At 44.4% G+C, this 25,483-nt stretch overlaps 1 protein-coding gene across 5 annotated transcripts in view; it reads right to left on the bottom strand.

The window, feature by feature from the left end:
- WASHC1 (WASH complex subunit 1) overlaps nucleotides 1-25,483 on the bottom strand; it is a 97,552-nt gene that overhangs the window by 50,630 nt on the left and 21,439 nt on the right. Inside the window, exon 1 of one of the 5 annotated variants that reach the window (XM_073321157.1) lies at nucleotides 22,156-22,237. The exons of 2 other annotated variants lie outside the window; for them this stretch is intronic. Coding sequence is in view for 1 of the 3 variants with exons in the window: in XM_073321148.1 (XP_073177249.1) it covers nucleotides 15,059-15,077 (19 nt within the window). In the remaining 2 variants the exon portion in view is untranslated. Of the gene's footprint in view, nucleotides 1-494; nucleotides 516-15,058; nucleotides 15,171-22,155; nucleotides 22,238-25,483 lie in introns of those variants that run through there. 2 more of the 5 variants (XM_073321148.1, XM_073321183.1) reach the window with 2 other exon arrangements.

Raw genomic sequence — 25,483 nt, 5'->3', positions numbered from 1 at the left:
ATACACTACACAGTATGAATGATTGCCAATGCAGCAGTGGGCAGATTCAAGTGTCAACTCAGAAAACATTAGAAACAGGCCTACCATTTCATAGAATCATAGAATCTCAGGGTTGGAAGGGACCTCAGGAGATCATCTAGTCCAACCCCCTGCTCAAAGCAGGACCAATCCCCAATTTTTTTTGCCCCAGATCTCTAAATGGCCCCCTCAAGGACTGAACTCACAACCCTGGGTTTCAAGGACTGAACTTATAACCCTGGGTTTAGCAGGCCAATACTCAAACCACTGACCTATCCCTCCCCCTTAAATGAAAAGGACAAGGGGCAAGAGAAGAACTAGGGGTTCTTAATGTCATGGATTATAACTGCTTCACTCTTGAAAAGGTGGAGTACTCAGAGACTACAGTTATAAAGGTGGCCATACAAAACCCTAAAATAGAACTTTTGCTCATTAGAGGTTTTAATTGGTAATGATCTGATCTGCCACATACTTACAGAAGGAACAGAAGCTGGGCTGTTCCTTGCAGTCAAAGCAGCACTGGTCTCAGAAGCAGCAGAGCTTATGGGCTCTACCCTGTTATTGTTCAATTCTGTCTTCTGCCATCCCCAAGCTCTCAGCCTCTGCATTTTGGTAACCAAAGCTAAGCTGTGCTCCAAAGTTCAATATGAATCCTAAGTGCCTTAGCAAGTGAGGAAGAGAAATAGACCTTGGCAACCTGATGGGACCTGACTACAAGTGTTAGGTTTGGGGTGGACTAGGTAGTCTCTGATCACCTCCTCCTGCCCGTTGGATTAGTGTGACGGCAGATGTATCCTCCAGCCCTGCCATCTGCTGCCACCTCACTGTGCAGCACACACTGCGCAAAAAGCATGCCCAGTCACAGTACCTCTCTCTCTGCAGCACTCACAGCAGAGCAAGGTGGTGACAGCAGCATGGGCAGCAGGTATCATAGGCTGGGGAGGCTGTGCTTCCCCAAACAGCCTAGCATGGCCCAGCCCACACTCCACCCCCAGGCCAGGCCCCCCTTCTGCAGTTCCCAGCACTCTGTTCCCAGGCTGGCTGGCCTGCCTCGTGCAGGGACTCGGGGCGTCTGGTGCTGGGGGCCCTGCAGCCGCACCAACCAGCACACCAGGGCTGGCTGCCACACCAGGGCTGGCTGCCCCAGAAGGGATGGGGGAGGGGAGGGGCTTCAGGTACAAGGGGTGGGGCTGGGAGTTAGCCTCCCCCAACAGCCAGATCACCGGCTGCCCATGGGCAGGAGCCAGCAGGAGTGGGACATACAGCCACCAAGGCACTGACCCCACAGGTAGGAGGAGGCTGGAGACAAATTGTGGGCATTGGGAGTGGGAAGCCCCCACTCGGACAAGCCTCCGGATGAGGCAGTGGCGCTGAGACATGTTGGGGGAACGGCCCGGGGCAGGGGGAACCAGCTGTCCTTCAGGTACATGGTGCAGAGCTGGGGTGAGCAGCAGGTCACGAGAGAGGGCAGCAGGACCAGGGAGTAAATAGCCCCGGTGGCTCCATGGAGGAAACAAAGTAAAGAAAATGGAGTCCAGGCCAGCATATAGACCCTGGCAACCCAATGCGAACCACACTACAAAAGTGTTGGGTGAGGTGTGAAAACAACCCAACGGGCTCGGGTCGAATCGGATTGGCTCTGCTGTAGCTGGTTCATGACAGGCTTTAAATTTAGGCCCAAGGAGACCTCTAAAGAGAATAGTCCTTTCCTGGCATTCTGCAAATTTGTTACTAAAGTTACTCCAACCTGAAGTTTTGATCAAAACATCTTAACTTATGAATATTCAAGGTGGCATTTTTGCCTTGAATCCTCTGTGGGTTTGTCCAACAGCGGCAGCGGACACAGAGAGTGCCAAGGTTTGTCAAGGGACAAGGTGGGTGAGGTAATATCTTCTATTGGACCAACTTCTGTTGGTGAGAGAGACAAGCTTTTGAGGTTACACAGAGCTCTTCTTCAGGTCCTTTGGCTACATCACCACCGCATAGGGCAATGCCATTTACGCTCTGGCTGGTCTCCCTTTCCAGCTCCAGTCTCCATTCCAGCAGGAATGGAAGGAACAATAACTGCTGGGGAAGCAAAGATTGTCTTATGGTCGGGAGAGGGGAAAGAGTGCCACCCAACATGCATAGACTGGTGCAGGGAATATTAAGCAGCCCAGAAATTTTAGCCATTTGATGCCAGCAGTAGTCACACTGCCCACTTCCAGCAGCCAGGTGAATCTATCAAGCCCCCAAGGAACATTCATGTGCGATTAGACTTTTGGAAATGAATGTGTATTCTTTAAGATGTGGCAACTGCTTCAGAAATTGCTTTTATATTGAACTCTATCTTTACTGTACCATGGATTATTGTTCCTGGCATGAGTTGGAGGGGCTGAAATTTCATTCAACAGCAGAGCAGAAGCCAGATAACTAACCCTGGTGGGAGTGCAGGATGGTTTCCCACTCACCCACAGGTGATAAAGACAAGAGGTTTGCCCTGCTCCCTCTGCTAAGCCAACCTTTCCTCAGTTAGTGTAAAGTTTTATTTGGATTGCAGAAGGGAGGGGAAAGCACTCTGATAAGTTAGAGAATGAAAAAAGTCTATTTATACCTTTTTTAATTAACCATGTTCTACAATGTTATTAAGCAGCAATCAGAGATGCAGATGTTACTGATTTGATTGGGAAGAGGTGCACCATGCTGAATATTAAGGAACTCTGCCCCATAAATAGGTTTAATCACCATCTGAAGGCTCAAAGGAAGTGATGAAAAAGGCATTAATAAGGTTGTAATTAGGCCCCGCAGCAGGCTGCACTCCACCATAGCTCTCATGGTACCTGAGACCTCTTAAATAGCAGCTCACGAACGCACAGCCTAAGAGAGACAGACCTGATTTAGGTCTCAGGATCCCAGGTTGCCTACTTCAGATACAAAAACCCAGACAATGGCTTCTCCACGTTTGGAAGGTCTCTCTGGCCAGAGACAAGCTGTGAGGACACAGAGCCCTATGAAAAGGGAGGCGGGTGGAGTTAGCTTCCCAACTCCTCCATCAGAGAGCTGCAGCAGGGACTAACTCCAGCTGTGCCTCACAGTGAGCGAATTAAACAGGGCAGCCAGAGCTCCCCAGCCACAGGCACTGGCAAATAATGCAGACAGCTGGGGAGCTTTAGAGGATATTGTTCTCTCCCCCACCTTCCCAGCAGTATTTACCAGTCCATGAAAGGAACCTAATCATAGGTGCAGGATCTACATCACCCCATTGTTGCAGCACCCAGGTAGAGACTCCTACCCACAAAATATGAGAGCAATACTCCCATTTACAGCCCAGAGTTTCTGGAGGGTGGCACTTCCACAGGGAGAGAGGAGAAAAATGGCCTTCCTACACCACATCAGAAAAGCCAGGTGCCCCCGGTGCACCTCCAATAGTCATTTACTGGCAGATGTCATTGGAGCAGCCAGTCCCTTTGCAAAGGGAGTTAGCCACCCACATGTTACAGCCTCAGAAGAGGCAGCCTACTGAAGAGTTTGCCCTGGTATACATCATGACTCAAGGGCTTCGCGTGCACACCACATACTGCATCCTTGCCTCTCACCCATCAATGTGCACCCGGACTGAAATGGGGTGGGCATCACCTATATTATAGCCATAATGGAATGGGTTACTAAAGGCTGTTACCGCAGTAAATTGGGGAGCAAGGTAACATCTGATTTGGGACCTGCTTTAGCAGAAAGGCCCTCCATACCCTTTCTCCCTTCCCCATATGTCTATTAAAGTGACAGTCTCCTCCTCCATTCTACCAGGGAATGGCAGAAGTGGGTTCCATTGCTGCTGTGACTACATCTCATTCCACAACTCCTGCACCGAAAGATGAAGGGGAAAAAATCCTAGTGCCCTATTGGCAGAAGACCTTCACTAATCACCACGCCTGTTCCTGGAGGCTCCATCCTTTCCCCTGCTGCTGTGCCACAAGGTACGGCATGGACAGTATTCACATCCTCGTCCAGGGGAGAGAACAGCACAGACTGGTTCCACCATTTCATCCCCATAACCCATAATTTCTACAGGCATTTTCCAGGTGTGGAGAACAGCACTGTATCTGCATAAAGCACAAACAACATTAGAATCCAGCAGGACTTTAAAATGCCAGATACCTCTGATCTGAATGACACTAAATGCCGCTGTCTAAACTTCCAGTCCAACCCAACCCAGCAAGGGGATTTGTATAAAAATGCCTTCAATCAGTTTCAGAGTAAAGATGAGCAAAACAAAAAACCTAACAAGCCCATGGGACACTTCAAACAACTACTTAAAAAATATTGCTTAGATGTTCATGTACATACAGTAGCAAGAAGAGACTAGTATAAGCTGGAATCCAAAACTGAAGGTGTTTCATCTCAGAGGGTTTGATGCCCCATCTTTATATAGTCTACTTTGGAGTACCCCTATTTGTCCTAGGCTTAGCTTTTCAAAAGGGTGAGCCTCACAGCTTCTACAATTCAGACTGGGCCTTCGGATTACAGCATCCCTGTTTCTCAGTGTGTCTATATGAGTTCAGAATACTGTTAGAGACTTTACACCTTCAGGGAACAATATAACCAGTAAGAATTTGCAGTGACCTAGGAAAGCCTTGTCAAAGCAAACCAGCATTTATTAGTCACCTGGAGTACAGACTTTGCTAGTCCTTAGGTCAGCATGGAAAAACCAAGCTTAAGACAAAGTCTCCAATGGCAAAAAGCAACTGCTCCATTATTCTATGGCCTCCTAGAATCCATCATAGTCTCTGTCAGATCTTCTGTGTCTCTGGCCTGGTCTACTTTTAAATCTTAGACTGACATAGCTACAGCACTCAGGGATGTGAAAAATCCATACCCCTGAGCACCATAGCTATGTCGACTAACCACCAATGCAGACGAAGCTAGGTCAACAGAAGAAAAACCCTTCCATCACTGTAGTCTTCATCTCAACTACAGGGTTAGAGTGGCATAGTTAAGTGGCCGTAGCTATGCCATGATAGCGCCTGTGGTATAGACATGGCCATCCCAGCTTTCAGCAGTCACCTGACACCTCCTGTCTTTATCCTGCACCGCAGCCTCCGTTGCATTTCACATCTCCACCTTGGTTGGCAGGTGTTAAGAGATAATGCCCAGTCAGAGTTTGGTCATTGGTTCTTCTATTTATATGTGCTGATTCCATTCAGTTCTTGATAGCATTTTTGGGTCCAAGCCAGACTAGCGTATGTAACACACACCCATCCCTAGTTTCCTTGTTCCAGAGGAAGAAATTAACCCATTCACTACTAGTGAGTAGCAATATAAAGTGAATAGGTAAACTGAGTCACACATTTTTCATAAAAATTCTCCACAACTCTTGACCCTTTATCAACAGACTGAGCAGGATCACTCCCCACCAGTGATCTAGGGAACTTCAAGCATCCTTCTAATCTGGGATGCACCACTCTCACAGATCTTGGAAGACAGGCCAGTCCTTGCTTACAGACAGTCCTCCAACCTGAAGCAAATGCTCACGAGCAACCAAACACCACACAACAGAACTACTAACCCAGGAACCTATCCTTGCAACAAAGCCCCTTGCCAACTGTGTCCGCATATCTATTCAGGGGACACCATCATAGGGCCTAATCACATCAGCCACACTATCAGAGGCTCGTTCACCTGCACATCTACCAATGTGATATATGCCATCATGTGCCAGCAATGCCCCTCTGCCGTGTACATTGGTCAAACTGGACAGTCTCTACGTAAAAGAATAAATGGACACAAATCAGACGTCAAGAATTATAACATTCAAAAATCAGTTGGAGAACACTTCAATCTCTCTGGTCACTCGCTTACAGACCTAAAAGTCATAATTCTTCAACAAAAAAACTTCAAAAACAGACTCCAACAAGAGACTGCTGAATTGGAATTAATTTGCAAACTAGATACAATTAACTTAGGCTTGAATAGAGACTGGGAGTGGATGGGTCATTACACAAAGTAAAACTATTTCCCCATGTTTATCCCCCCCACCTACCCCCTTTCCGTAGACGTTCTTGTCAACTGCTGGAAATGGCCCACCTTGATTATCACTACAAAAGGTCCCCCCACCCCCACCCCGCTCTCCTGCTGGTAATAGCTCACCTTAAGTGATCACTCTCTTGTTACAGGGTGTATGGTAACACCCATTGTTTCATGTTCTCTATGTATATAAATCTCCCCACTGTATTTTCCACTGAATGCATCCGATGAAGTGAGCTGTAGCTCACGAAAGCTTATGCTCAAATAAATTTGTTAGTCTCTAAGGTGCCACAAGTACTCCTTATCTTTTAGACTCCTCTCAGTTGAGCTAAAACACAAATGTCATCAATATGTGCCAAGACAAATTTCCCCCCAGTAGCTGTTCTACCACACATTTTCAAGATTTACAGTACACATTCCATTAGAATCATATGGTTTTCATAAAACAGTACAGAGCAGTTTCAACTCTGTGCCATATAACTTCCCCATTAAATCACACTAGCAGGATAAACATGGAGGAGTTCTCATGCACCCCCGTGGCACATTTGCCACCCTGAAACTTTTGGGTTTGGAACTGCGATCAAGTCTTGCCACTACCTCCTCCCTTTCATCATCTGGGAAGCAAGGAGGGAGGCAAACCCACATTCCTCAAGGCATCAGCCATCTTGGGGAGGCAGTATGGCCTAGTAGCTAGGCACTGGACTAGTACTCAGGAGACCCGAGTTCTAATCCCAAAGCGGCTACTAGCTTGTTGGGTGACGGTGGGCAGGTCACTTTCCTGCTCTCTGCCTCAATTTCCCATCTGTAAAATGGGGATAATGATACTGACTCCTTTGAAAAGTGCTTTGAGATTTACTGATGAAAAGTGCTGCACAAAAGGTAGGTATTATTGCTGAACAAGTACATTTCCTGTAACTGAAATGATTATCTTGAGGGGTAAGGAAGGGAATAATAAGAAACAGGATTCAATTGGATTGATTTGGCATCAAAAGATTAAACTCATCCTATTGTCACAGATGCGAATGGATGGATTCTGGGAAGGGGTAGGCGAAAAAGGTAAATATTGAAAGAAGAGACTTACAGAATTTACAGAACTGTGCTTTAATCATACCCGCTCTGTCAGTGAAGATGGCCCCCACAGCCACCCCTGTCTCACAGCAGATACTCCTCTTCTTTATAGGGTCCTTCCATTCTTTTACTAGAGAATTGTATTTTCAAGAGACTCCTTTTCAATTCTTGCTCTCACCCAACAAAAGCTTAAGACACATTTTCGTGTGCAGTGTTGTCGTAGCCATGTTGGTCTCATATAGGTGGCAAGTTTAAAACACACAAAAAGAAGTTTTTTTCACACAATGCACAGTCAAGCTGTGGAACTCCTTACCGGAGGATGTTGTGAAGGCCAAGACTATAACAGGGTTCAAAAAAGAACTAGATAAGTTCCTGAAGGATAGGTCCATCAATGGCTATTAGTCAGGACAGGCAGAGATGGTGTTTGCCAGAAGCTGGGGATGGGTGACGGGGTGGATCACTTGATGATTACCTGTTCTGTTCATTCCCTCTGGGGCACCTGGCATTGGCCACTGTCGGAAGACAGGATCCTGGGCTAGATGGACCTTTGGTCTGACTCAGTATGGCCATTCTTATGTTCTTAGGATATTAGAGAGACAGGTGGGTTATAAGACCTGAAGAAGAGCTCTGCATAGCTCAAAAGCTTGTCTCTTTCACCAACAGACGCTGGTCCAATAAGAGACATTACCTCACCCATCTTGTCTTTCTAAGACCCCTTTTAAACATTCTCAATGTCCAGATCTAGCCTCCCCCTCCCTTCATTTGACTGCCCAGTTGAGGCCATTTCATCTGTGTCCATTCCCACTTAGTCCTAGGATACGTCCAAGTTCCTGTTCAGTCTGACTTGCCTTTGACACCATTTAAATGTGATAAATTGTCATAACTATCTGAGTCTCCATGAGGATTCCAGCTGTCCTGCTGCTGCAGCGCCAGCAAGCTCATACAGCTGGCTTTGATTCAGCAGGGTTCAAAGCTCCTCAGTTTTAATACCGTCACATACAAACAATATATTTCTCTGAAAATATAGCATCTCCCTGAAATAAAACAGCTGGTCATTTCTTCCAACCCACTGGGCAATAATGTTCTGCTATTGTCATCAGCTTCAGTCTTCTGCTTAGTGATCTTGCCGTCCCTTATCTCCCCCCCACACCCCATTATCACCACATTTCCCTCTCACCCAAATACTTCCAATATCCCACTTCCATCCTTTCCTCAGACCCACTAGATCTTCCCTGCATTTTCCCCAATACAAAAATTCATGCATATCACAATACTTTCCCCCCGTCCCTACCCCTGTATTACTAGGGCTTAATAGATGATATTTAGCACAGACAGCTATTCAGTTTGATCATGCCAAATCCATTAGACCCAACCCGCCAGCTTTGTATATGCGGCAGCAAAGGGGATGCTCATACTTCTTATAGACAATGTGGCAGCAGCTGGGACTATCTGAGATAATACACATATAAACACTAGAAAGGGGGAACTTATTCAGTACTTCCAATGTTAGCTAGCAGGAAGACCCCAACAGACTAATACAGACTAACACGGCTGCTACTCTGAAACCTGTCATTATGCAAGACACTGCATTTAGCCGTATGGAGTGGAAATCCATCAACTGCATGAAAAAACTTGTACAGATACAGACAAATATCATCTTCCTTTCCAAATGCAAACAGATGGACATCATACCAAAAGGACTGAAGGCAAAAAATCCATTACAATCTACATACCATACAGACTATGCTGACAGCTTGTGCCACACGCTCTCAAAGAAACCGCAGAACCACCTGATCAATATCCTCTATAGCAAACAGGGAAAGATTAAGAATGAGCTCTCAAAACTGGATACTCTTATAAAAAAACAACCTTCCACACAAACTTCCTCGTGGCTGGAATTTACTAAAACTAGACAAGCCATTTACAACACACACTTTGCTTCTCTACAAAAGAAAAAGGACACTAAACTTTCCAAACTACTACATGCCACAAGGGGCCACAGCAATGGTTCCCTCAACCCACCCAGCAATATTGTTAATCTATCCAACTATACTCTTAGCCCAGCGGAAGAAGCTGTCCTATCTCGAGGCCTCTCCTTCTGCCCCTCTACCCCCATGAACATGATACAGTTCTATGGTGACCTAGAATCCTATTTTCGATGTCTCCAACTCAAGGAATATTTCCAACACTCCTCTGAACAACATACTAATCCACAGAGACCTTCCTACCAACACTACAAAAAGAAGGATTCTAGGTGGACTCCTCCTGAAGGCCGAGACAGTAGACTGGACTTCTACATAGAGTGCTTCCACCAACGTGCATGGGCTGAAATTGTGGAAAAGCAGCATCACTTACCCCACAACCTCAGCCATGCAGAACACAATGCCATCCACAGCCTCAGAAACAACTCTGACATCATAATCAAAAAGGCTGATAAAGGAGGTGCTGTCATTATGAATAGGTCGGAATATGAACAAGAGGCTACTCGGCAGCTCTCCAACACCACTTTATACAAGCCATTACCCTCTGATCCCACTGAGGGTTACCAAAAGGAACTACACCATCTGCTCAAGAAACTCCCTGAAAAAGCACAAGATCAAATCCGCACAGACACACCCCTAGAACACCGACCTGGGATATTCTATCTACTACCCAAGATCCATAAACCTGGAAATTCTGGGTGCCCCATCATCTCAGGCATTGGCACCCTGACAGCAGGATTGTCTGGCTATGTAGACTCCCTCCTCAGGCCCTACGCTACCAGTACTCCCAGCTATCTTCAAGACACTACTGACTTCCTGAGGAAACTACAATCCATCGGTGATCTTCCTGAAAATACCATCCTGGCCACTATAGATGTAGAAGCCCTCTACACCAACATTCCATACAAAGATGGACTACAAGCCATCAGGAACACTATCCCCGATAATGTCACGGCAAACCTGCTGGCTGAACTTTGTGACTTTGTCCTCACCCATAACTATTTCACATTTGGAGACAATGTATACCTTCAAATCAGCAGCACTGCCATAGGTACCCGCATGGCCCCACAGTATGCCAACATTTTTATGGCTGACTTAGAACAACGCTTCCTCAGCTCTCGTCCCCTAATACCCCTACTCTACTTGCGCTATATTGATGACATCTTCATCATCTGGACCCATGGAAAAGAAGTCCTTGAGGAATTCCACCATGATTTCAACAATTTCCATCCCACCATCAACCTCATCCTGGACGAGGCCACACAAGAGATCCACTTCCTGGACACTACGGTGCTAATAAGTGATGGTCACATAAACATCACCCTATGCCGGAAACCTACTGACCGCTATTCCTACCTACATGCCTCCAGCTTTCACCCAGACCACACCACACGGTCCATTGTCTACAGCCAAGCTCTACGATACAACCGCATTTGCTCCAACCCCTCAGACAGAGACAAACACCTACAAGATCTCTATCAAGCATTCTTACAACTACAATACCCACCTACTGAAGTGAAGAAACAGATTGACAGAGCCAGAAGAGTACCCAGAAGTCACCTACTACAGGACAGGTCTAACAAAGAAAATAACAGAACGCCACTAGCCATCACCTTCAGCCCCCAACTAAAACCTCTCCAACGCATTATCAAGGATCTACAACCTATCCTGAAGGATGACCCATCACTCTCACAAATCTTGGGAGACAGGCCAGTCCTTGCCTACAGACAGCTCCCCAACCTGAAGCAAATACTCACGAGCAACTACATACCACACAACAGAACCACTAACCCAGGAACCTATCCTTGCAACAAAGTCCGTTGCCAACTGTGCCCACATATCTATTCAGGGGACACCATCATAGGGCCTAATAACATCAGCCACACTATCAGAGGCTCGTTCACCTGCACATCTACCAATGTGATATATGCCATCATGTGCCAGCAATGCCCCTCTGCCATGTACATTGGTCAAACTGGACAGTCTCTATGTAAAAGAATAAATGGACACAGATCAGATGTCAAGAATTATAAAATTCATAAACCAGTCGGAGAACACTTCAATCTCTCTGGTCACGCGATTACAGACATGAAAGTTGCGATATTACAACAGAAAAACTTCAAAACCAGACTCCAGCGAGAAACTGCTGAATTGGAATTCATTTGCAAATTGGATACAATTAACTTAGGCTTGAATAGAGACTGGGAATGGCTAAGTCATTATGCAAGGTAACCTATTTCCCCTTGTTTTTTCCTACCCCCCCTCCCCCATTCTTGTTAAACCCTGGATTTATGCTGGAAATGGCCCACCTTGATTATCATACACATTGTAAGGAGAGTGATCACTTTAGATAAGCTATTGCCAGCAGGAGAGTGGGGTGAGGGGAGAGAAAACCTTTTGAAGTGATAAACACCCATTTTTTCATGGTCTGTGTGTATAAAAATATCCTAACTGCATTTTCCACTTTTATGCATCCGATGAAGTGAGCTGTAGCTCACGAAAGCTTATGCTCAAATAAATTGGTTAGTCTCTAAGGTGCCACAAGTCCTCCTTTTCTTTTTGCGAATACAGACTAACACGGCTGCTACTCTGAAACCAACAGGGTGGCTTGCTGTCCTATTTTTACCCCAGCTTTTTGTTGCCTGGAAATCAATAATCTAGAAAATAAACTGCAGGTTGGACTGCTTTTGGCAGAGGTTATCTCAGGAAGAGGTCAGAGAGAGTGGAGATTAAAAACAGCAGAAATTGCTTTCAAGTGATAAACTATTCCCTTCAAACTCAGACACTATGGCCACAGGATACAGCATATCATTCCATCTCGGAGCAGCTTCTCTCAAGACACAGTTCTCCTCCTCTTCTCCTGCCCACTATCTTTAATCTTCTGAAAGTGCCTGCCTTGCTCTTTCAGGTTTATTTTAGTATTATTTCTCCCAGCTGTGTTCTTCACCCTCTCTCCTACAACTCAGGCAGAGTGTGCAGTGTCTGCAGTAACTCAGTACTATGACAGTCCAGCAACCACATTGCAGCGTAATTCCCTCGTGATTATCTGCTTGCAGTTTTCCTGCCATAGAATTCTGGGAGTCAGGAAGTCAGGGCAGCACTTTTTATCTGAAGGGATGAAAATTACCTCAGCAGAATGGAGTTTGACGCTAAGTAACAAAGGAGAGATGAAGACAATGCTCGCGTTCCAAGTTGTTCTGGAGCTACATGCACAGGTATTTATCTGTCAGGACTCCCTTAGAAACCGTGAAGGAGCAGCCATGTCATGAGAACAGGGCTTGGAAAAAACTCATTTACTCACCACTAGCAAGTGGGAAGCTTTCCCAGGTGATCTTAAGCTCCTTCATTATCAATTCAGTGCAATTTAAGGTTGTTTATTTAATAATTACATTCCTGACCATCATGGGTGTCTAGATAGCATTCCAAACCTGAAGTGAGCATAACCCGATGCAGTGTTCTCCTGAGTCTCCAGACAGTTCCACGAAATCTATCACTGCTCATAATTTTCCCAATCAGAGTGAAACTAAAACACTAGCTAGACAGTTTAACTGCTGCTTTTTAAAATCTTTGGGGCATCAATGAAAGCGACAAGAATCATGTCAATTTCACTCTTGCCACTTGGGAAACTTGGCTGTTAAAAGGCTGATGTTATTGCCACTGGACCTCCCTAGTAGTTCTTCCTCCTGCTCCTCCATTTCATATTTGCCTCTGGATAGTAAATATTTGGTAATTGTTTCCAAGCCCTGCATGAGAGCAACAAACATTAAGACTCTTTAAGTGAAGGGCCATTTCATACAGTGTTCCTTGAGGCTCAAAAATAGGCACAGCATTCTCTGCTCAGCATCTGTCCTGATCAGAGTGACATCTTTTAAACTCAGGGTATTGCAGACCAGTCTCTAGGAAATTTCCATGTCTGAGATTTGTTCTTAGGTGATGGGGAGAAACTTTGGCAATCCTATCACCGCCAAAGCTGTAACAACCCAGCGCTGACATAATATTCCAGGTTTGACAGGGTAAGGGGCATAAGGCCCACTCCAGAACCAAGCCTCATATATATAAGGAAACTTGGTTGGAGTAAAAAAATGGGGGGGAGGGATTTCCCAGATTGTCAAAATTGTTCCTTCCCCACCCCCTTTCCAAGTTTTGAATTTTAAACAACATTTTTAAATTTGGCCAATTAAAATTGGTTAAATATTAAGTCTCTTTCCCTCTTAGCAAGACAATGTTTGAGAGAGCATATTCATAAAGCACCAGGACTCCATCATCAGTATCACAGTTCACAAATTTCCAACCCCAAAGCACTGTGGGAAAGTCAGGACACCTATTCCTGTACTTCTGACAGGTACACTGTAGCAGCTACCGTTAAAGTTCCAATTTAAGCCAGTCCAGTGGCCTAGAAATTGGTATTCTACACCATCATGAAAGCTCTCCAGTTTAGAGTCCTTGCCCCTGGGCAGGCATGAGCTGGAAATAGTTCTCTAATTTACAGAATGTTTTTCTCATGGATAGAAATGCAGGACTGGAAGGGACCTCAACAGGTCATCTAGTTCAGTCTCCTGCACGTATTATCTAGACCATCCCGGACAGGTGTTGCCTAAACAGTTCTTAAAGACCTCCAATGATGGTGATTCCACAGCCTCCCTAGGTAATTTGTTCCAGTGCTTAGCCACCTTTACAGTTAGGAAGTTTTTTCTTAATGTCCAACCTAAATCTCCCTGGCTTCAATTTAAGCCCATTGCTTCTTGTCCTGTCCTCAGTGGTTATGGAGAACGCTATCACCCTCCTCTTTGTACCAATCGTTTATGTACTTGAAGACTTATGTCCCCGAGACTTTTGTTTCCAGACAAAACAAACACAATTTTTGCAATCTTTCCTCCTAAGTCATGTTTTCTAAATCTTTAATCAATTTTGTTGTTCCCTCTGGACTTTCTCCAGTTTGTCCACATCTTTCCTGAAGTGGGATGACCAGAACCAGGCACAATGTTCTAGTTGAGGCCTTATCAGTGCTGAATAGAGTGGAAGAATTACTTCTCATGTCTTGCTTAAAGCACTCCTGCTAATACATCCCAGAATGACGTTTGCTTTTTTTTTTGCAACAGTATTACACTGTTGACTCATTTAGTTTGTGATCCACTATGACCCCCAGATCCTTTTGTGCAGTACTCCTTCCTATGTAGTCATTTCCCATTTTGTATTTGTGCAACTGATTTTTTCCTTCCCAAGAGGAGTACTTTGCATTATTCCTTATTGAATTTCATCCTGTTTATTTCAGACCATTGCTCCAGTTTGTCCAGATCATTTCAAATTCCAATTCTGCCCTCTAAAGCACTTGCAACCCCTCCCAGCTTGGTATAAAGTTTGTGGATGATAAGTGTACTCTCTATGCCATTATCCAAATCATTTATGAAGACATTGAATAGAATTGGACCCAGGAAAGATCCCTGAAAGACTCCACTCAATATACCCTTTCAGCTGGATTGTGAACCATTGATAACTATTCTAAGTACAGTTCTACAACCAGTGGTTTACCCATGTTATAGTGGGTTCATCTAGGCTATATTTCCCTAGTTTCCTTACGAGAAGGTCATCTGAGACAGTATCAAAAGCCTTACTGAAGTCAAGGTATAGCTCATCTACCTCCTCATCCACAAGGCTTCTTGCCCCATCAAAGCTTTTTATAGTAAAAGAAATAGAAATAACCAGCAAAGAAGAAACCTTATTTTTAAAAAATGTGAATGCTCTACTTGAATTTTAAACAATATGGAACATCAGTCAGACCAATTGTTACCCTGGGTCTTCAGAACCCCCAACAGGGGCAACTTAACTATTTCACTCCAGGTGGTGTAAGGAATAAATCAACAGGAACACAGCACTTCTCTGTCTGATCAAGGAGTAATGCAAGTAAGCATGCTCTTGTCTAAAACTGCAGTATATTAGATTTAAGCACACACAAACATAAGCAATAGGTTTAGAACAGCCCAGATATTTACCTAACGTCTGGAATGGCATTGAGTAATTAACAGCAGGTTGGCAGTGGCCAGTTGCTTACCCACAGGGGAGAAAGGGTGTCAGGAAAAAACTCTCTCAAGATGGCTTCAGAGGACTGCTCCAAAGTACACTCTATTAGCTAATCTTTTATAACTAGCTTCTACAAAACACATAGGTCATAATGACCCCTACTGGATCACTTTTCTAACTTTCAATAAATTTAATATTAGAGGAGTCCAGACAAGGTTTTCCAACCACCAAGGTTTTCAGACTCAGTTGCTTACATGTTTGTCCCCTCCTTCCATTCCGATTAGCAGAAACTGCCAGCTAGATATCACCTTGCTTCTGAAAGCCTGTCTCCAAATTAAACCTTCATTAAGCGGTGTTCTATTTCATTACTTCATGGCGGCTGAATGCACATAATATGGTTGGCAATTAGCTTGATCACATTCAGGAGTATATACGCCCCTCAAATCCAGGGCGACACAATGTCCTGTGGGAAAGTTGGGTTCCACACATAAGGAGCACACCTTTTGTCTGGCAGGAATTCTCTCGAGTCAGGAGTTAGGGATGTAACAGCCTTTTATTATTAGGTTCCATCTTATGCTCTCCCAGGAGGCCAGGGAAAAATTGTTTCATCCAGTCAAATATTAAAATGTTTCAAGCGAAAGAGCGCCCAGTACTTCCCACTGAATACCTGCCGTCCCTCCCCAAACATCTCACAGAGACAGAGTGTGTAAAGGGCTGATCCTCCTGCCCTGAAGTCAGTCTCTTCTCCCATAACTTATTTTCCCCACATCATTTAAATTGATCCTTAAGTGATGTCAAGACACTTGCAACTGTAGAAAGAACTGTATCTGTGATGCTAGATTGAGGAAGAGCACAAGTAAACAGGGCCCAACATGCTAAGAAACAGACTTCCTTTATTTTCTGTTCTTATATAAGAGCTCAAATTGGTTATGCTTGGAAGCAGCAAGACAGAGAGCAGACCATATCTGTCGTTCTGCCAAAGGCTTTGGAGCAGCAGTAGAGCAGAACAGATTTGATGTGACTAGGGAAATTGGTCGACAAATGTAAAGTAACACAAAAGAGCCAAAACAATCAATCAGAGGAAATAAGAAGCCAACAGAAACAAATTAGTGCAGGCAACAGGCTTTGAAATAGGAAACTGCCAGGCACAGGACAAAGAAGAAACAAAGGATTCTGGGATACAGCAGGAAAACAAGCCTGAGGAAATTCCAGTGATATCACAAGATCCTGTGATCAGCCTCATGGAGTGGTCTGCTAAGTGTGTGTCATTCAAGAGGAGATGCTGCAGAAGTAGCAGCAGATGATACAAGACAAGAAAGCAGAGTAAAAAAAAAAAAAAAATGATCCCCAAGAATGCCACGTACAAGCCTCACAGACGGTCAACATGCAGCGCAGTCTGGAGTACAAAGGCATGGAGGGGATTTAACAAGGCGTGTAGAACAAAGGATTATTGCCATTCCTCAGAAGTATTTATGTCCCTAATTCAGCAGAGATGGTGAGTCAGGGAGCGCACTACAGTGACAACACCACTTCCATGTAGAAGTACCAACCCGGTAATTGTATGAGCACAAGGCTACAGGGATCTGCAGTGAAAAGAGGTCACTCCTGGGGAAAACAGGGTTTGGAGGGAGGATGTGGCACCAATGTAGAACAAGCGTCAGAGTCACCATTCAATGGCCAACACTATAAACTTCTCATTTTCAATCCCTGACCCCCTCCTACCGTAGTGACAGAGCCCTCAGTCTGTTCAACTAGTGCCACTGGCATTACCGTTACATGATTCTTTTGGTGGAACGAGTGAGAGATCTTTAAAGGTAAGTATCCACCAGCACTCTCTCTTATCTATAGACCTTACATAGATCGGTAGACCTTACAAAGTTGTGGTCAGCTCTCATCATCTCATGTCTCGGTTAGTGCAACATCCTCCTCTCTGGCCTTGACAAATGCAATCTTGGCCCATTGATATCCATTCAGAATGCTGCTGCAAAAGATCAAAGTGTTGGGCTAGGAAATTGAGCATGTCACCCCCTCTTTGTCATGCCACTTTGAACACATCTCTCCCTTCCTTGGCTCCCTCTTCTCTATCATGTCATACATAAGCTATTTGTCTCCACTTTCAAGACCCTTCATGACCTATCCCCACGCACCCTATCACATCTCATTCAGTAGCAAAAGATCAGCTTCCACTTCCAACTTCTCCATGATTCCAGCCTCCATTACCCACTTGTTTGAAAATCTAACATGCGCCTTTATGCTTTCTCCCATGCTGCCTCCACAGGCTTGGGAGGAGCTCCCCATAAACATCCTCAAAACTCAGCCATTATCCTTCTTTAAATACCTTCTTAAAACTCTCCTTTGTCATGAGGCCTACAAAAAAAAAACAACAACAACAGCTAGGCTACTGGTGTACTACCAAATAGCTACCAAATAGCATCTCATTGTTTCCTTGCGCTCCCCTTTTGTCCGTACACATCTGTTGTATCATCTTAGACTACAAGCTCTTTGGGGCAGGGACTGTTTTGTTTTGTGTTTGGTGTTCTGGTCCATGCCTGGGATTCCTAGATGTTATGATAATACAAATAAATAAGAAAAGCACCACATTTAAGATGGAAGCACTGATGGATTGGTGGGGTGGTGGGTTGGGCATTTCTGTCTTGACAGAGCAATCCCAGGGAACACATAGATTTAATAATGTTGCCATTTTAGCTCTTTCCACTTTCTAAATGAGACAAGTTCATCAACCAAATATAATTAAACAAACACATCAAGGAACCCCCAGACATCCTTCCCAAATCATGACAGCCTAACCAGAGCACAAATAGGGGAGTGGCAAAACAGCAGAACAAGGAAGACTGAAATGCAGAAAATTTCCCAAGGGAGACATCAAAGTAAGTTTGTTTCCAGACCTTGCATCAGGCAGAGGAAGTGGTATCTGTTCTGTTCACAGTAAACTCAGTACTCTAGGAAGACTGGATGCCTCAGAAAATTGGCAACAGACAAGGAGCCTTTCACCTTTAGATTTCAGAGTAGCAGCCGTGTTAGTCTGTATTCGCAAAAAGAAAAGGAGTACTTGTGGCACCTTAGAGACTAACCAATTTATTTGAGCATAAGTTTTCATGAGCTACAGGTCACTTCATCGGATGCATAAAGCGGAAAGTACAGTGAGCAGATTTTATATATACACACAGACCATGAAAAAATATACATTGTAAGGAGAGTGATCACTTAAGATGAGCTATTACCAGCAGGAAAGTGGGGTGGGGTGGGGGGGAGAAAACCTTTTGAAGTGATAATCAAGGTGGGCCATTTCCAGCACATTTCCAGGAGTTACCAAGAACGAGGGGGGGGGAGGGGGGGGCGGGGAAGGGGGGTGGGAAGGAGGAATAAACAAGGGGAAATAGTTTCACTTAGTATAATGACTTAACCACTCCCAGTCTCTATTCAAGCCTAAATTAATTGTATCCAATTTGCAAATTAATTCCAATTCAGCAGTCTCTCATTGGAGTCTGTTTTCGAAGTTTTTTTATTCAAGGATACTCACTTTGAGATCAGAAATCGAGTGACCAGAGAGATTGAAGTGTTCTCCGACTGGTTTATGAATGTTATAATTCTTGACATCTGATTTGTGTCCATTTATTTGTCAAGACCTGGAAAAAACGTACTTTTCCATAGGGTGAGGCCCCCGCTTCTAGTGGTGGAAGCATATCTGCAATGCTTTTCGAGAGATGACAGTCACCTCTTTTTGGCAGGAAAGACCATGGCTCAATCACTGATCAGTTCAACATTTCATGATGTGATTTTACAATGGGGCTAAGTTTTTCACTCAGTATTAAAGTAAATGTATGTGCCCACCATTGCTGATGTGGCCTCAATAACAACCTTTTACACAGCAGTTATTATGCCTGTCAGCAGCCTCTCTCAGTATACACAGGTAAATGTAATACCACTGCAACGGTATTACTGTTGGCTGACTCATTCTTTATTTTCAACACAGAAGAATTTTATTAGAATGAATGCATTTATCACAATAGCATGTGTTTATTTTGAAAACATTACCCATGAATTTATTTGACAAATAATTGCATCTCCACAGTGCAAGAGAAGCATCTATTTTAGTCAACGGTTAGTAATATTATTTTAAGCATACCAATGTATAATTTAAATCCAAAATTTGTACTTTTAAAAAACAGAGATCTCTCTGGAACATTAACAAATGGATTCTAATGCACGGCTGAAATATGAGTCTTTCACAAGCAGGTGGCTTTCTTTGCATTAGTTGCTGGTTCAACAGCAACTACTTGATATTCAGATGAATAATTTTTTGAGAAGATTATTCATCACAACTTTACTGCAAACAATCAGCTGATGTCCTGGGTAATGATGACTGAACCAGTTTCACAAGCTATCTCCCTCCCCCCCACCCCGACACACACACTGCAGCCTTTGCTTGTAGAGTAATCCTCACTACATATTTCAAATGGCAGCAATTCTTTCTCCATCAGTACGGAGTAACTAAAGCAGGGGCTTTCCTATGTGTACACAAACTACATCATCATGATTACACAGCAGCTTTCCTCATTCAGGGATTCTTTAGACATTCTCCATGTCCCATATACAAACTGCAGTTCAAAGCCTTATAGAACTGCACTGCTTCCACTGCAGGGTTTGAACAATACAGTCCACAGCTGTGGAGATCAGAATAAGGGCCGGAACAAAGCCTGTTCCAAACCTGTCATCCCATCAAAACAGATACTATTATACATCAGTATGAAACTCATATGTTATCAAGCCCCTCTTTCTAAGGCTTAAATTGGTCACAGATCTGTCATTACTAGGAACAACTGTATTTGTTTGCAACATATTTTTAAATCTCAGAGTGATTCTTTAATACACTTACAATGTCCTGTCAGCAGCTATTTACTTGCCTCAGACCTGACTCATACTTTTTTTTAATAGTTCTGTGACTCCAAAGTGATTCAGTCTACTTTAAGCCTTGCCTCTTTCTACAAGTAAGCTTTATTTCTGTGAATAGGATGGTGGTGCCTATGATTCTGGGGAGAGGCCAAAAATCTTCTAATGCAGTGGTATCTAATATCAGGTCCATTTGAGGTACTGATTCAGATTCTGCAGAATGCAAACTCTTTTAAAGTAAATTTCTAGGGTTGTGAAGAGAGTCTTTAAAATGCAAACCAAGCATTAACTGATACAAAACTGAAGTAAAGTTGCCTTCCTGTATCTGCAACAGCCTGAAGCAACTCAGAGATGTAAGCATTCATAGCAATGTGATGCTAACTCTCAGAAGTCATTAATCGTATTTCCAAAAATTACCAAAAATGTGTGCACAAGTCTAATAACTGCCAAATTACCAAATAATCAATAAACAAAAAAATAATAGCGGCCCCATGAGTGCCTGGCATACATAGAATCATAGGACTGGAAGAGACCTCAAAGGTCATCTAGTCCAGTCCCCTGCACTCATGGTAGGACTAAGTATTATCTAGACCATTGCTGACAGGTATTTGTCTAACCTGCTCTTAAAAATCCCCAATGATGGAGATTCCATAACCAGTGCTTAACCACCCTGACAGTTAGGAAGTTTTTCCTATTGTCCAACCTAAACCTCACTTGCTGCAATTTAAGCCTGTTGCTTCTTGTCCTATCCTTGGAGGTTAAGAAGAACAATTTTTCTCCCTCCTCCTTGTAACAACCTTTTATGTACTTGAAAACTGTTATGTCCCCTCTCAGTCTTCTCTTTTCCAGAAGAAACAAAACCAATGTTTTCAATCTTCCCTTATAGGTCATTTTTTTCTAGACCTTTAATCATTTTTGTTGCTCTTATTTAGACTTTCTCCAATTTGTCCACATCTTTCCTGAAATGTGGCACCCAGAACTGGACACAATACTCCAGCTGAATCAGCGCAGAGTAGAGCGGAAGAATTACTTCTCATGTCTTGCTTACAACACTCCTGCTAATACATCCCAGAATGAGGTTTGCTTTTTTTACAACAGTGTGGTACACTGTTGACTCATATTTAGCTTATGGTCCACTATGACTCCCAGATCCCTTTCTGCCGTACTCCCTCCTAGGCAGTCATTTCCCATTATGTATGTGTGCAACTGACTGTTCCTTCCTAAGTGGAGTACTTTGCATTTGTCCTTATTGAATTTCATCCTATTTACTTCAGACGATTTCTCCAGTTTGTCCAGATCATTTTGAATTTTAATCCTAACCTCCAAAGCACTTGCAACCCCTCCCAGCTTGGTATCGTCCGCAAACTTTGTAAGTGTACTCTCTATGCTGTTATCTAAATCATTGATGAAGATATTGAATAGAACCAGACCCAAAATTATAAATGTAAACATATATGTACACATGCATATATACAATCATCCAAGCTTTGCCACTGAGCAATGATGAATATACTACTGATGTCCATAACTAGCAGTTTTGTTTTTACAAAACTGTCATTCTACCTTTGATCGCTGTATAAACCCCAGAATCTGCAGATCTACTATGCCCCAAAGGTAAGATATGCACCTATTTTTTGTTGCTCCAACTCGTGACTCATAGTAACTATATAATTAAGCCATTTCCCCAGAATGCTGCTACAACCCCTTACTTTACTATTACGTGCCCAGTGCCCGCCAGCAACACCTGCACCACCTCAGCAAGGCACATACAGAACAAATACAGAATAAATTGGTTAGTCTCTAAGGTGCCACAAGTACTCCTTTTCTTTTTACAGAACACACAGAGAGAGAGCGCGCGGTGTGGGACTGCAGGTAACACTCAAAGGTCCGACCAATATGTCCCAGTGAGAGGTCATCCCGGACCCCATTCCCTTCCCTCCCGGCCCAGGCTCCCCCTACAAGCTTCAGGTACATCAGGTGAACACAGGTGCAGTTGCTGAGACCCCCCCCCCCCCGCTCCCGCCAGTCCCGCCCGGCCCCAGAGACCCGCGCCCCCGGCCTCCAGAAACGCCAGTCCCGGGGTGACCTGGACACTGAGGTCCCCACAAGCCCCCCGGGGACCCATCTAGCGGCAGCCCCCGTGGCTCTGGCCCCTCACCTGCCGCGAGCGGGACACGCCCCCTAAACACCTCGGCCGCAACGGCAACGATGGCGCCCCTCCGACCCTCACCCACTTCCGCCCCTACAACGGGTCACTTCCGCTCCCGCTGAACACCACTTCCGCCCCTACTCTGTCCCACTCCCGTTAGGTCCTAGTGCCCGGCCGGGCTGGGACCAGCAGCCACGGGGCTGACGGGGGGAAGGGGGCAAAGGGGGGCGATTGTCCTGCGGCCCGGCTTAGAGGTCCCCAGCCCTGGGAGCCCCCCGCGCCCCCACGCAGCCAGACCCCCAGCTGGGGAAGGGGCCTGTCACTTGGACACGAATTGGTGGCTCGGTGTCACGCAACCCGACCCCGTGGCCCTGGATCCACACAATCAATAGTGCCAGTGGTTGGAGGGGAAGCGGAGACTTCGCCATGCAGTGCTTGAAGTCCCCAGGGTTGCTGCTCCCAGCGTATGGGAACCCCCTCAGACATACTTTTTTCAGACCACCTTAAGCCCTGGCTCCATGCTCCCCAGCCCCAACGTGCCCCAGAGCAGCTATCACACTGGCTTGGGGGATACTGCTGCCGCATGTCGCATGACAGAGGTTCTCAACCACCGCCATAGCCTGACCCCATCTTACAACAGAACATAGTTCAGGGCCTCCCCTCTCTGATCTAATCACAAAGAAAGGGAAGCTGATCACATTCCCCCTGGACCTGATCCTGGCCCACAAAAAGAGAAGTGAACATATGACTTAAAAGAAGGTCACAAAACAAACGTTCCACTGTCTCCTCTGCCTCTGTTTCCAGCTGCCTTTCTGCTTCTGCGTTTCTCAGATTTGGGGAACAGTGAACATCTGACTCACATGCACTTGTTCTCCCTCCAGTGCTTAGTTGAAGAACTGGGCAATGAAATACTGTTGTTGTTGTTTTAAATGGTGACTATTTGCTGGAACTTTTTGAATCAGTTCTTGGTTCTGCTTATGCCTCTTTTGCGTTCTCTTTCTGCAAACACCCAAGCAAACAACTTTACTAACACAAATATTCATGGAAAGTGAACTTCAAAGCGGTGTGGAAAAATATTAATCAAACCCAAAATTTAATTGTGCATGTACAAGTCATCAGGCCAAAAGTATATGCATGCCCATCCACTCAAGTGTCAGAAACAATGCCAGGGGACTTATTTGATCAGTTACAACTTAACACAATGTGAATAGCAAATATCAAGTACTGAATGCTCACACAGAACTATTTGTGATTGATACATAGAGTTAAAAACAGCACAAAAATGTAGGCACGTAATTCAAACTAAATACATACAAATACAAATACACATACAAATACATACAAGATCTGCTCTTGCATATTCAACTGGGGGGGATGCTAAAGTCATTAGATAAAATACCAATTGCAAATTATTCACTTGGCTATGCTCATTTGCTGTGGTATCCAAAATTATGAACACTTGTTGCAGGTTAAGGTAGAGAGTGATATCAAACTGGTTGGAATTCTAAAGCAAATTAGCAGCAACATAACGTTTTGGGAGCTCACAAGAAGAGTGAGCACAGTGCTCGCCCATGTGAAGTCTTAATGAAGGGACCAGATCATCAAGTTATTTAGCATTTAAAGTGTACCATGAAATCAAGGAGGTAGAAAACAAGGTGAAAATTTCTGTCAGAAGAGGAAGTTGTGAGGAATATAAAGCCTGCCGCCAATACAACACTGAGAATGAAAGCAATAAGACCTAGCTGAGTCTGAGTAAGGAGTGTGTGTGGGTGTGGGTGTCAGGACCTGTCAGAAACAGAATATGGGAACGGATGTAGAAGCAGCAATCCAATCTATTCTGATCCATTTTTATTTATATACTGCTGATGGAAAGCCCTTCAAGTGCTTTGCAATTACTCAGATAAAAATCCAATTCAATACACTCAGAAAATTCAAATTAAAGAAAGAGGAGGTGGGTGCAAGGCTGGGCCAGCCCCACTGAGAATGAAAGAAGGTAGAGAGAGATTTCAGAGTAGCAGCCATGTTAGTCTGTATTCGCAAAAAAAAAAGGCATCCGATGAAGTGAGCTGTAGCTCACGAAAGCTTATGCTCAAATAAATTGTGTAGTCTCTAAGGTGCCACAAGTACTCCTTTTCTTTTTGGTAGAGAGAGAGCTACTGCAGGCAGATGGCAGACAGAAATAACAGAACTAGGTAGATAAGAAGAAGACCATGAGAACCCCAGTAAGACACTGGAAGGAAAGAGAGAAAGCAGGAGGAGAGCAACAAGAATAGACTGGGGCCCAGCTAAGAATTGGTATCAGGATGGCAATGGGACTGGCCAGAATCTCAATAAGAAAGTGGTTGCAAGTGGGAGGGAAGTAATAATATTCTGAGCTCCAGTAAGGCCTTGTCATATACCAAAAACACAGACCAAAAAACACCTTTCCCCTGTAGTCTAGATAAGGCCTAAGGAAATGGGAGATGTGATTGTACTAAAGAATTTATAAAAATAATCTTGAGGCAAATTAGAAAAAGCAACTGTTTTACTATGTGTTTAATTAAACTACGCAAGCAAGCTGACAGGGCTAGCCTCTGGCTTACTTCTCATCTCCACCCACACAATTATTCTGCAGATACTGAGTGACACCACTCTCAGCCAGTGAAACAGTGGATAAAAACCTATCCAGAACAATTTTCATTGGCTGATTAGTGCTTTTGATGACAGGACCCTCTTACATAGCGAGTACTGAAAGCTGATTAACCCAGGCATGGGCATCATTCTCCTTCCCAGTTCTCTGCATTGGCAAGTTTCAGCAAACAAATTCAAATCAGACAGTATAGATTTTCTTCCCCTGCTTAAGAGAATACTGCCCACTTTTCTATAGGTGAGGGAAGAAAATGTAGGGAGCCCCATCTCCCTATGCAACCAACAGAACATGATCTCTAGGGTACAAAGAGATGGCCTCAGCTAATATGCCAAATCATTCATCCCTAAAGGGTCACTGTCTGCAGGGTAGGGAGGTTGTCTAGGCTGTTTGTCAGTCAGCTACTAAATACGTTGACAGGATCTGCATATGCTAGCAGGCAACAGCAGGAAAAGGCATACTCCTCCTGATCTGGGGAACTTAAATAGCACATAAGAGTGCATTGCAACCTTTCACTTTCAGCCATCATGCCCTGTAGTGACAGGGGGTTATAGGCCCTCTTCCCCTGTCCTCACACCATGTGAGGTTACTTGAAGTAAGGGCAGGGTTTTGGCCTTAGTCTATTTAACAAACAAAACTAGATGATTCTACTGTTTCTTCCTGTTGTCCTGATGCTTTGCATGGTATGGCCACAAACCAACTTCATTGTGC

The sequence above is a fragment of the Lepidochelys kempii genome, chromosome 1, assembly GCF_965140265.1.
Source record: "Lepidochelys kempii isolate rLepKem1 chromosome 1, rLepKem1.hap2, whole genome shotgun sequence".
Classification (NCBI taxonomy): Eukaryota; Metazoa; Chordata; order Testudines; family Cheloniidae; genus Lepidochelys; species Lepidochelys kempii.
This window is presented reverse-complemented; position numbering and strand designations above follow the sequence as displayed.